At 49.8% G+C, this 13,516-nt stretch overlaps 1 protein-coding gene across 1 annotated transcript in view; it reads left to right on the top strand.

The window, feature by feature from the left end:
- Window positions 1–13,516, top strand: part of LOC119972241 (leucine-rich glioma-inactivated protein 1-like) — a 59,742-nt gene that overhangs the window by 27,004 nt on the left and 19,222 nt on the right. Inside the window, exons 3-4 of the mRNA XM_038808633.1 lie at window positions 2,255–2,326; window positions 2,416–2,487. Coding sequence (XP_038664561.1) covers window positions 2,255–2,326; window positions 2,416–2,487 — 144 coding nt within the window. The remainder of the gene's footprint in view (window positions 1–2,254; window positions 2,327–2,415; window positions 2,488–13,516) is intronic.

Here is a 13,516-nt window from a genome sequence, read left to right as displayed (position 1 = left end):
CACAGCACCAGGGTGCCTTACTTCTCTTCAAACTTTGCTTTCATTCCGTGATTTGTCTGCAGACCTCTATAGTTTCAGGAGAACAGTACTCACAGCAGGCATTCTGGATAGAGATGTCACTCACAGCAGGCATTCTGGATAGAGATGTCACTCACAGGCTTTCTGGAGAGAGATTCGGAGGAAAGAGAGAGAGTAGCAGGACATTTCTTTGTGCTGCCTGGATCAAAACTGAAACTCAATGGCATTCCAGATGGATATAACCCAATCACCATCTGTTACCAGGCAGGTATGACCTTTTTGGGCCAATTCATTGGCCACCAGCCAATCAGTCAAATCGATTCCCACCTCATCTCTCTGGTGCCGACAGCTTCTGTTTAAACCAGCACAGACTAGCAACATGATCTCTTCTGTAACTTCTGGATCCTTCTGCTTGAATTAAAGGAATCATGGCATTTACAGTGCAGAAGGAGGCCATTAGGCCCATCGAGCCTGCACCAGCTCTTTGAATGAGCACCCTACCCAAGCCCACACCTCCACCCTTTCCCCATAACCCAGTAACCCCATCCAACACTAAGGGCAATTTTGGACACTAGGGGCAATTTAGCATGGCCAATCCACCTAACCAGCACATCTTTGGACTGTGGGAGGAAACCGGAGCACCCGGAGGAAACCCAGGCAGACACGGGGAGAACGTGCAGACTCCGCACAGACAGTGAACCAAGCCGGGAATCGAACCTGGGACCCTGAAGCTGTGAAGCCATTGTGCTAACCACCATGCTACCGTGCTGCCCACAAAGATACAGGTTGCTTGCCTAAAGAGACAATATCCATTAATCATCCATAGATCAAAATAAGAACAGCAAAAATAAAAGAAAGCGGAAATAAGGGGATTAAACAGGAAGGAACCTTTAGGCTTAAGCAAACTAAACCTTGTCCTAGGAGTGTGTTTAAATATGGACTCATAAGGAGAACTGTTATGTGTCACAGAATACATTCCCGCTGGTAAAGCATCACGTGATGTGTAGTGACGTCAGCAGAGAGTTTGTGAGGCTTTAGGCATAAATCTCTCATCGCATTTTACAAGAACCCAGAATGTTGGTACCTCCCGACAGGATGGACGCCGAGGTCCTGCTGGGTAAGACCAGATGTGACCGGCGCCGGCGGGACTCTGGCTTTTTTGGGCCGCCACTCGGCCCATCCCGGGTGGAGAATCGGCGGGGTGGGGTTGCTTAGAGAGGCCCCTGTCTGGCGCTGCGCCAACCGCGCCGGCACCAGTGGCACCGATTCTCCGGTCACTCTCATGGTGAATCCACACAACCTGCAATCCTTCGAATATGGGGGGAAACTGGAGCACCAGGACCATGCAGATGCAATCCACAGGCTTGAAAGCTAGAGGCAAACCTGCCATGGTGATTTATGGAGACCCCAAAGTGATTACACGGTGGTCAGGTATTTAAGGGTAGGGGCCCTACCTCCACGAGCTGTTAGTCTTCAGCCTCAGCTGTGCCATCAGGAGTGGTGGCCGCTGCTGGTATTGCAGCCAGCCTGGGCTAGCAACAATGGCGGAAGCCCTGAGCTAAGATTGTGGGGATTGTCTAGAGCAGTTAGTCAGGCCGTGGTTTGTTGCAGAGGACAGGGTGTATTTTTAAATGGCACAGTACTTGTCGCCTCTTGTGGGACACAGGGTGTCTGGTTAGGAGGGCCCCTGGGCCCACAGAGAGGCTGCTCGGTTTTACTGGTTGCCTTCCCATGTGGCCCGACCAGTGATGGTGGAATGAAGCCCATAATTGTCCATTTATGGAGCCTCAAATGGCCTCCAGGCAGAAGGCCGTCCTTTACTTTCCCCATCCCAAACTTAAATGGGCTGTCTGTTGCCTACTTTTCCTCCTAATTCTACGGTCCCCACCACCTCCTGGCCCCCTCCGAAGGGCGGAATTAAATTCCCTTCAGCACATGGAAAGGTATTTCATTTCCAGCAGTGATCCGACTTCCCTTGTTGGGTATGCAGGTGGAATCGTAGAATCTCCACCCCTCGTAGCCGTGCCAGCTCCTTTGAAGGTGTTATCCAATTCTCTTTGGAAAGTTGTTAACTGAATCTTACTCCACCAATCTATCAGATAGAATCAACCATCAAAAATACACCCACCTTAAATGGTGTGACTTTAGAATTGCGTACAATTTGTCAGTATCAGTCATAATGTCAGACATTTTCTGAAAGTAAAAAATATGATTGTTGTGATTACGTCCCTAACAGCTTGTTCACTTCAAACTCTTTTGACACTGTTGGGGATGATGCCTTCCTTGGTCTTTCTCAACTTGAGTACCTGTAAGTAGACGATAAATCTGGACATGTTAACACTTTGCAGTAATTGAGAATGAGTAAATGAGAGCACTGAATCATTAATCTTCCCCCAGGTTTGTAGAAAACAACAAAATCCAGTCCATCTCCAGATACGCTTTTCGAGGACTCAAGTCTCTCATTCACTTGTAAGTATATTCTTTCTCATTCAAAGTAACCTATGCATTTGACATAGCATCTAGCAGCCCTTGTATCTTAACTACAATACTCTTGAGGAAAAATAGTAACCAATTCTAAAATAGTATTGGATGCTAAGAATGTCAATGTATTTGATATCACCCTGTCTATTTCATCCCCTCTTTTATCGTGCCTATGGTTTATTGCCTATAACTCTTCATGTGACCTTTCATCTACTTTCTCATCTTTTGGTTCCCCTTCAATTTTATTTTTATATTTCAGTTCCTGCAGCCCTTTATCCAGCGCATGCCTTTTTAAATGTCTCACGGTGGTGAATATGAATAGATGAAGGATTTCAGAAGGAAATTGGATGGGTGCTTGAGGGAAATAAACCTATGAGGCGACAGTTAGCAGAGTGGAGGAATGGGACTGATTTGGCTTCTTTACAGAAAGCCTACACTGAATCAATGGGTTGAATGCCATCCTTCTGTGCTGTAATGATTCTATGATATGTGGGTTATTGTATAAGCTGTAATGCAGGCCGGATACAATATAAAAGCTCAATGCGGTATGCTGACTATAATGTAAAATGTTATCTACATTATCTAAGTGTTATACAGATATATAGAACTCACAGTGCCAAACCCGGCCAATTGATCCAACCACTTTAAAGCAGTGTATATCATCCAAATGGCTTCATGGGATCAGTTACCTTAGTTGGTTGGATGGCCAGAGTGTGATGGAGAATGATGCCAATGATGCAGGTTCAATCGCTGTGCTGGTTGTAGTACTTTATGGAGATCATCCGCCTTGCCTTGCCCGTGTTTGGATTGTTCATTCGGAGAGCTGGTGCGTGGACGCGATGGACCAAATGGCCTTCTCTGTGGTGTAATGATAACCATAGAACTGTTACAGCACAGAAGGAGGCCATTCTTCCCATCTTGTCCACGTCAGCCCAAGGACACCCAGGTGTCGTTCCTAATCCCACCTTCCTGCACCCAGTCCATAGCCCTGTACTTTGTGCACTTAAAGTGCAGATCCAGGTACTTTTAAAAAGAGTTTCGGGCCTCTGCCTCCATCACCAACTCGGGCAACGAATTCCAGACTCCCACTACCCTCTGCATAAAATAATTCTTCCTCATGTCCCCTCTACACCTTCTGCCACTTATCTTGAATCTATGTCCCCTGGTTCTAGAATTCTCCACCAAGGGAAACTATTTTCTCCTATCTATTCTATCTCTTCCCCACATAATTTTGTGCACCTCAGTTAAGTCACCCCTCAGCCTTCTTTGTTCCAAGTAATATAACCCCAGCCTATCCAATCTCTCCTCGTAGCTACACTTTCCAGCCCTGGCAACATTCTTGTAAACCTCCTCTGCTCTTTCTCCGAAGCAATTACGTCCTTCCTGTAATGTGCTGACCAGAACTGCACACAATACTCCAGTTGTGGCCTCACCAGTGTTTTATACAATTCCAACGTGATATCCTTACTTTTATTTTCTATACCTCTGTCAATGAAGGCGAGCTTTCCATATGCCTTCTTTACAACCTTGTCTACTTGAACTTCTGCCTTTCGGGACCTGTGTACTTGTACGTCAAGATCTCTCACTTCATCTATTTATTGTGTGCTCCCTACTACTGTTTGACCTTCCTAATGCATGACCTCACACTTCTCTGTGTTAAAATCCATCTGCCACTATACCGCCCACTCCACCAATCCATGTATATAGTTTTGGAGATTATAGCTATCCTCTACACTGTCCATCACTTGGCCAATCTTTGTGTTGTCTACAAATTTCTCAATTATGTCTCCACGTTCACATCGTCAATATGTAACACAGACAGTAAGGGCACCAACACCGAGCCCTGTGGAACACCACTTGAAACAGCTTTCCATTTGCAAGGGCAGCCATCAATCATTACCCTTTGTTTCCTGTTACTCAGCCAACTTTTTATTCAGTTTGCCACATTGCCCTGTATCCCATGGGCTTTTACCTTTTTGACCAATCTGCCATATGGGCAGCATGGTGGCACAGTGGTTAGCACAGTTGCTTCACAGCTGCAGGGTCCCAGGTTCAATTCCCGGCTTGGGTCACTGTCTGTGCGGAGTCTGCACGTTCTCCCCGTGTCTGCGTGGGTTTCCTCCGGGTGCTCCGGTTTCCTCCCACAGTCCAAAGATGTGCAGGTTAGGTGGATTGGCCATGATAAATTGCCCTTAGTGTCCAAAAAAAAGGTTAGGTGGGTGTGGTAATCACCACCGTTGTGTATATTAGGAGATGTGTGGTAAGACCCTGTACTACACGTACGGGGGTAGTCCCAGCTTGATGGCTCCGCCCAGTAGGCGGAGTATAAATATGTGTGCTCCCTGTACAGCAGCCATTTCGCTAGCTGCTGTAGGAGGCCACACATCTTAGTGTAATAAAGCCTCAGTTGTATCAACTCTCATCTCTGTGCAATTGATCGTGCATCAATTTATTAATCTAAGACTTTCAGAAGATGGACCTCCGCATCAAACCGGATCGCCTGGAGCTGGATCCGCAATCAAGCGACGCCAAAAAGGACTTTCAACATTGGCTAGCTTGTTTCGAAGCTTACATCAGGTCTGCACCAGACCCAATTCCGGAAGCTCAGAAGATCCAGATACTCTACTTGCGGCTGAACTTCAACGTATTTCCTCTTATCCAGGATGTGCCGACCTATGATGCAGCGATGGCGCTATTGAAAGAGAATTACGCCCAGCGGACGAACGCGCTCTTCGCCAGACACATACTCTCTACTCGTAGGCAACTCCCTGGTGAGTCCGTAGAAGATTTCTGGCGTGCTTTAATTCCCCTGGTCAGAGATTGTGATTGCCAGGCTGTCACGGCCACGGAACATTCAAACCTCCTCATGTGGGACGCTTTCGTTGCGGCGATAGGGTCAGACCTCATAAGCCAGCAACTTTTAAAGGGGGCCACGCTCGACCTCGCAGAAACCAAAATGCTGGCGCTATCGATGACGGTCGCCTCGCGCAATCTTCAGGCCGACACCCCCAGCCCCGCGGCACACCCCTCCTATGCATCGTGGACTCCACAGTTGGCCACCCCACCGGGAACCCCACTCAGCCAACCCTACGCCTGTGCCACGCGCCAGTCAGCCAATCCTGGGGGCCCCTGATGTTACTTCTGTAGGCAACAGAAACACCCCCGCCAACGCTGCCCGGCCCGCAGCGCCCTTTGCAAGGCCTGCAGCAAAAAGGGACACTTCTCTGCGGTGTGCCAGGCCCGCACAGTCGCCGCTATCGCCCCGACCCCCCCTCGCGTACGGACAGTGGCCGCTGCCATCTTACCCTCCTCGGACCACGTGCGGCTAGTGGGCGCCGTCATCTTCCCCTCTTCGGACCACGTGCGGCCGGTGGGCGCCGCCATCTTGTCCACTTCAAGATCATTAGGCGCCACCATCTTGTTTCACCCACGGCACATGGGTGCCACCATCGTTGCCACCAGGACCCGTGTCCCCCCGGGCACCCCATTGTTCGACACCAGCGACGACCAGCTGCGACTCGCCTCGGTCACGATTGACCAGTCCTGCCCACACAATCTAGCCCCCGCCTCGACAAGCGTGAAGATCGATGGGCATGAGACCTCTTGTCTGCTGGACTCCGGGAGCACCGAAACCTTAATCCATCCAGATACGGTAAGGCCTCACGGTAGCATGGTGGTTAGCATCAATGCTTCACAGCTCCAGGGTCCCAGGATCGATTCCCGGCTGGGTCACTGTCTGTGTGGAGTCTGCACGTCCTCCCCGTGTGTGCGTGGGTTTCCTCCGGGTGCTCCGGTTTCCTCCCACAGTCCAAAGATGTGCGGGTTAGGTGGATTGGCCATGCTAAATTGCCCGTAGTGTAAGGTTAATGGGGGGATTGTTGGGTTACGGGTATACGGGTTACGTGGGTTTAAGTAGGGTGATCATTGCTCGGCACAACATCGAGGGCCGAAGGGCCTGTTCTGTGCTGTACTGTTCTATGTTCTATGTTCTAAGGCGCTGCTCCCTCGCGGTGTACCCCGCCAATCAGAGAATCTCCCTGGCATCCAGGTCCCACTCCGTGGCGATCCAGGGGCACTGTATAGCCACGCCCATGGTCCAGGGCGTAGAATTCAGCGGCTTCCGCCTCTACATCCTCCCCAACCTCTGTGCTGCCCTGCTACTCGGCCTGGACTTCCAGTGTAACCTCCAGAGCCTAACACTCAAATTCGGCGGGCCCCTACTACCCCTTACTGTGTGCGGCCTCGTGACCCAAAAAGTCGACCCACCTTTCCTATTTGCAAACCTAACCCCAGATTGCAAACCTGTCGCCACCATAAGCAGATGGTACAGCACCCAGGACAGGACCTTCATCAGGTCCGAGGTCCAGCGGCTGCTTTGGGAAGGCATCATCGAGGCCAGCAACAGCCCCTGGACAGCCCAAGTGGTCGTAGTTAAAACTGGGGAGAAACACCGAATTGTCGTGGACTACAGCCAGACCATCAATCGGTACACGTAGCCCGTCGCGTAGCCCCTCCCACGCATATCTGATATGGTCAATCGGATTGCACAGTACTGGGTCTTCTCAACTGTAGACCTAAAATCCGCCTACCACCAGCTCCCCATCCATAAGGCGGACCGCCCATACACGGCCTTCGAGGCAGATGGCCGCCTCTACCACTTTCTCAGGGTTCCCTTCGGCTCCACCAATGGGGTCTCGGTCTTCCAAAGGGAGATGGACCGAATGGTCTACCGGGACGGGCTGCGGGCCACTTTCCCGTACCTAGATAGTGTCACCATCTGCGGCCACTATCAGCAGGACCACGATGCCAACCTTACCAAATTTCTCCACACCGCCTCTCTCCTAAACCTCACCTATAACAAGGAGAAGTGCGTATTTAGCACAAATCGCTCAGCCATCCTTGGCTATGTGGTCCAGAACGGAGTTCTGGGGCCCGATCCCGACTGCATGCACCCCCTCATGGAGCTCCCCCTTCTCCAAGGCCCTCAAGCGCTGCCTGGGTTATTTTCTTACTACGCCCAGTGGGTCCCTAACTATGCGGACAAGGCCCGCACACATATCCAGTCCACCATTTTTCCCCTGACGGCAGAGGCTCAACAGGCCTTCAACCGTATTAGAGCCGACACCGCCAAGCCCGCGATGCACGCAGTCGACAAGGCGTTGCCCTTTCAAGTGGAGAGCGACGCATCAGACGTCGCTCTCGCTGCCACTCTCAATCAGGCAGGCAGGCCTGTGGCATTCTTTTCCCGCACCCTTCATGCCTCCGAAATTCGGCATTCCTCCGTCAAAAAAGAGGCCCAAGCCACCATTGAAGCTGTGCGGCATTGGAGGCATTACCTGGCTGGCAGGAGATTCACTCTCCTCACTGACCAACGGTCGGTAGCCTTTATGTTTAACAATACACAATGGGGTAAGATCAAGAGCGATAAAATCTTGAGGTGGAGGATCGAGCGCTCCACCAACAACTACGAGATTTTGTATCGCCCCGGTAAGCTCAACGAGCCCCCCGATGCCCTATCCCGAGGTACATGTGTCTGCGCACAAGTAGACCGACTCCGGACCCTGCACGACAACCTTTGTCACCCGGGAGTCACACGGTTTTACCACTTCATTAAAGGCCGAAATCTGCACTACTCCGTCGAGGAAGTCAGGACAATCACCAGGGACTGCCAGGTCTGTGCGGAGTGCAAACGCACTTCGACCAGCCGGGCTGCGCGCGCCTGGTGAAGGCCTCCTTCCCCTTTGAACGCCTCAGTGTGGATTTCAAAGGGCCCCTCCCCTCCACCAACCGTAACACGTACTTCCTCAGTGTGGTCGATGAGTACTCCAGATTCCCCTTCGCCATCCCGTGCCCCGACATGACGTCTGCCACCGTTAACAAGGCCCTCAACACATTCTTCGCTCTGTTCAACTTCCCCGCCTACATCCACAGTGACAGGGGATCCTCATTCATGAGCGATGAGCTGCGTCAGTTCCTGCTCAGCAGGGGTATCGCCTCCAGCAGGACGACCAGCCATAACCACCGGGGAAATGGGCAGGTGGAGAGGGAGAATGAGATGGTCTGGAGGGCCGTCCAGCTGGGCCTAAGGTCCAGAGATCTCCCGGCCTCCCGCAGGCAGAGGTCCTCCCCGATGCACTGCACTCCATTTGGTCGCTCCTATGCACTGCGATGGTCCGAAGTCCCGCCGGCGGGCTCCGGGGTCCTGGGGGGGGGGGGGGGGGGGGGGGTGATCTGGCCCCGGGGGATGCCCCCACAGTGGTCTGGCCCGCGATCGGGGCCCACGATCCGCGGGCGGGCCTGTGCCGTGGGGTCACTCTTTTCCTACGCGCCGACTGTCAGCCTCCGCCATATCTGACGCTTAGGTGACCTCTCCCCCCTGCGCATGCACGGGGATTACATCAGCAGCTGCTCCTGCGCATGCGCGGACTCGCGCCGGCTGGCGGAGTCAGTTCGGCCCCGGTTGCCGTGGGGCCAAAGGCCTTCCATGCCAGCCGGCGGGGCGCCAACCACTCCGGGGCGGGCCTAGCCCCTGAAGGTGTGGGCCTAGCCCTTAATGGTGCGGAGGATTCCGCATCTTTGGAGTGGCCCGATGCCGGAGTGGTTCACGCCACTCCGTCCCACCGGGACTCCCCGCCCCGCCGGGGAGGGGAGAATCCCGCCCAAGATTTCAGGGCCACAATTTTATTTGACTGCAAAAGTGCTAAAATTAGCTTTGAATGCTTCAAATATATTTCCAGGTAGATGTCAGTTGGGACATGATTCAAGACTGCCCACAGTCTGGTAGTTTTATTGAGGGGCTCACAAGGCTAAATAGTATTGGAAAAGAAAAAAATTAAGTATCATTGACTGGCAGTGGAGGGTTGCGCAGTGGGGGTGGTGGAGAGGTGATCTGCACATTACATATATCGGAATGTGCCATTTTAAAACATTTATTTACATTTCCAATTTTGTGGCTTGATTATTTTGGGAATGGTTTCTCTACCAGGCATTTATCTGTCATACGCTGACTCTTCTATCTTGGTTTTCAGTGATGTTCAGTTAAATTGGAAGTGTAGATCCCCAGTGCAGAAACCAGCGCTCTGTCTCTGGGGCTTTCTGTCCCATTTGTCTTAGATTTATCAGCCAGGTTGAAAAAGGAAACGAGTAATAGCAGGAATCAGGGCCAAGGTTATTTTACAACGCCAATCTTCGAGACTCCTCAAGGGAGATAGCAGAGCTCTGCCTCAGTCAAAGGAAATAAAGCAGCAATTCGATGCAGTTGAGCTTTCCTGAATCCTCTCTGGGACAGTCACAAGTCATGTAGCTTTTGCTCTCTCACCAGTCTGTGGGCTGGCATTACATTATGTAATGGATATGCTTAGCAATTCGAAGACTCTAATCCAGTCAAAAGCTTTAAATAGCGTTGAAAACTACAAGGCTACAAAGGTTATGTGTGAGTAGATTATAATGATCATCTATGGCTTGTAATTGGATCACTGCCTTATTGAGAACTAACTTTTTTTTATTGGGCAACCTTGATGTACAGCCAAGGTGCAAAGTGTAACGCACTACCAAGGTTGAAAAGAATTGGACAAAATATTAGTTGAATTTATTAGTTATAATTGGACGATGTTCATATTGTTTTTTAAAATTTATTGGAGGAAGAGAACTCAGACAAGTAAAGGATTGTATTATTGAGGTGCTGGGAAACATGTTTTTTTTCATTCCCTCCAGCGTTGTGGGCATCGTTGGCTGTGCCAGCATTTACTCCCCATCCCAAGTTACCCTTGAGAAGGATTTGACCCAGCGACGGCGAAGAAATGACAATATATTTTCAAGTCAGAATGGCGTGTAGCTTGGAGAGCAACTTCCAGGTGGTGGTGTTCCCATACATCTGCTGCCCTTGACCATCTAGATTGAAGAGGTTGTGGGTTTGGAGGGTGCTGTTGAAGGAGCCTTGATGAGGGGCAGGTAAAAGTCAACCACAATTCTGTGGGTCTGGAGTCACATGTAGGCCAGACCAGATAAGGATGGCAGATTTCCTTCCCTAAAGGATATTCGTGAACCAGATGGGTTTTTCCGACAATCGATGCTTGTTTCATGGACAATATTACCGAGACTAGCTTTTTATTTACCAATTTATTAACTGAATTTAAGTTCCCACAAGCTGCCGTGATGGGATTTAAATCCATGTTCTCAGCGCTTTAATCTGGGCCCCTGGATTACTAGTCTGGTGACATTACAACTATGCCACCACTTCCTCTTATCTTTGGATGTACACCTAGGAGGGGCAGACCAGGGCCGTGGTTTGAATCTCACCCAAAAGGTAACGTGTTGGAGTGCAGGAATTCTTCAGCACTCCTCAGAATTGTCAGCCAGGGTTATGGGCTCAAGGAGTAAAAGCAAAATACTGCGGATACTGAAAATCTGAAATAAAAGACACAAAAAGCTGGAAATATTCAGCAGCATCTGCGGGAGAAGGAAAATAGAGTTAACATTTCATGTCTGTATGACCCTTCTTCAGAGCATGTAGCCACCTGGGGTGACCACTGCTCAACACAAAATGGAAGATTGCAGGGAAAATGGACATGTTGCAAAAGCAAGCAGCTTGCAAAGCGCTTGTGTATTCTGACTACTGCAGAAACCAGTTCTGAATGCTGCAGAAACCAGACAGCACTGTGAAAGAAAGTTAGCATACTAATGAGGCGATACCGGGCGATCCCCAGGTACAATGGAAACAAGTTAACACAAATCTATACATTAAATGGAAGGCCAGACTTCTCGGCGCCAAAAGAAGTCCAAAACAATAAGTCCCAAGAACCGCCCAGGGATCGAGGAACTGCCCCGTTATTGGGGAATTCAAATCAATCGATTGGGAAGAGACCCAATCGATTGCGAGTGAATAGAGGGTCCGCCCAGATCCTGAGAGAGGTATAAGACAGAGACCGTTACCCCAGCTCTCTCTCTCTGCCAGCTCTCCTTGATCAACCAGCCCTCCCAGCAGAACACCGTTGCAGCAGAAGAACTTTGGGAAGGAGAGGCCTGGACAGTAGCCGCCAGCACGTAAGTGTCATACAACGCACACTACGAACTGGAAGCCTGCGGACCCAGGACAAAGCTAGATGCCGTTGTTCCCTGATCCGGCAGTCCCCTTATCCCGATAAGTATTTGGCCTATTAGTGGTAGGATTAGCCTAGTCTTATAGTTTTATATGCATGATTAGTAGATTACTGTATTATAATAAATGTGTCTTGTTTGAACTGACTAACTGGTGTATGGATTTATTAGTTTGAACTTGAACTTGTGGCGGTACCTTAACGATACCTGGCGACTCCAAAGCTAAGGAACGAAACAGAGCAAATTGAGTGTTAAGCACACTCACCCAGAACGAGCAACAGAGCGAAAGAGAGGGAGAAATGTGATGGATTATATACTGTATAAGAGGGGGTGGAGCAGTGGAGCAGAATGGAAGGTCAGTGATAGATGGGAGTGAGGAGAGATTGCAGCAAAGTTGTGCAGGTCACGAGACAGAGGAAGCATTAATGGCAGGAGACAGTGCTAGTATTTGCATAAAGGTGAGATATCAGAATGTGTTTACTGGAACACACAGCTCAGTGCTCAGAGAAAGCAAAGCTGAAGAACAAGTGACTGGTGGCCCAACGGGAGGGAAGAGTATTGCATAGGGACATAAATGTTTTAGATATAAATCAAAAGGGTTAATATGGAGGAAAAAGTCAAGTCTAAAGTTGTTGAATTCACTGTCAAGTCCAGAGGACTGTAACGTGCCTAATCGGATGATGAAATGCTGCTCCTCCAGCTTGCGATGGGCTTCACTGGAGCAGATTCAAAAACAGCTTCTTCCCCGATGTTACCAGACTCCAAAACAACCCTCTTATAGACGGATGGACTTATGGATCTGATATCTTCACACATCTTCACCCGATGCCTGTGCCTATGTATTTACATTGTGTATTTTATGTTTGCCCTATTATGTATTTTCTTTTCTTGTACGGAATGATCTGTTTGAGCTGCTCTCAGATAATTCTTTTCAGTGTACCTTGGTACACGGGACAATAAACCAATCCAATCCATCCTTGCAGCAGACCAAGGATGGATATGTAGGCAGAAGAGCAAGATGCTGAGTTAAAATGGGAAACAACAGGAAGGCCAGGGACATGCTTGCAGACTGAGCGAGGGTGTTCCACAAAGCGATCACCCAGTCCGCGTTTAATCTCCCTAACGTGGAGGAGACCACATTTGGAGCAGTGAATACAATAGATCAGATGGAAGGAAGTGCAAGTGAAAGCTGCTTAATCTGAAAGAGGGATGGGCAGCACGGTGGCCAATGGTTAGCACTGCTGCCTCATGGTGCCAAGGACCCAGGTTCAATCCTGGCCCCGGGTCATTGTCCGTGTGGAGTTTGCACATTCTCCCTGAATGTGGTGAGTACTAGTAATTCACCAGTGTATTAGTATCATGTTCTGCCATTGTGTTACAGCTATGTTATGTTGTTGACCTTGTGGGCTACACCTATGGGCCATTGTGTGGCTTCACCCACAGGGGGATATGTTGGGGCATGTAGGGGCTCCGCCCATGTCTCCTCCCCATGAAAGGAAGTATAAAGAGCAGTTGACCTGTAGGAGGCTCACAGTATTGTACCAGTCGCAGGCAGGCACTGTTCGAAGCTGATCAAAACCTTGGTTTGCTTCTACTTGTGTCTTTGAGTGAATTGATGGTCGCATCACTGTGTCTACGTGGGTCTCAGCCCCACAACCAAGGATGTGCAGAGTAGGTGGATTGGCCACGTTAAAATTGCTTCTTAATTGGAAAAAATTAATTGGGTACTCTAAATTTATAAAAACTGAAAGGAGTATTTTGTGGCCTTGAAGGATGAGAAGAGGGGCGGTAAAGGGGCAGGTATTACACCTTCTGAGATTGCAAGGGAAGGTGCTGTGGGAAGAGGGTGAGGTGTTTGGGAGTGATGGAGGAGTGGACCAGGGTGTCATGGAGGGAATGGTCTCTGTGGAATGCTGACAGG

Source organism: Scyliorhinus canicula, chromosome 10 (assembly GCF_902713615.1).
Source record: "Scyliorhinus canicula chromosome 10, sScyCan1.1, whole genome shotgun sequence".
In the NCBI taxonomy this organism is placed as follows: domain Eukaryota; kingdom Metazoa; phylum Chordata; class Chondrichthyes; order Carcharhiniformes; family Scyliorhinidae; genus Scyliorhinus; species Scyliorhinus canicula.
The sequence above is the reverse complement of the archived record's forward strand: the minus strand, read 5'-3'. Positions and strand labels throughout refer to the sequence as shown.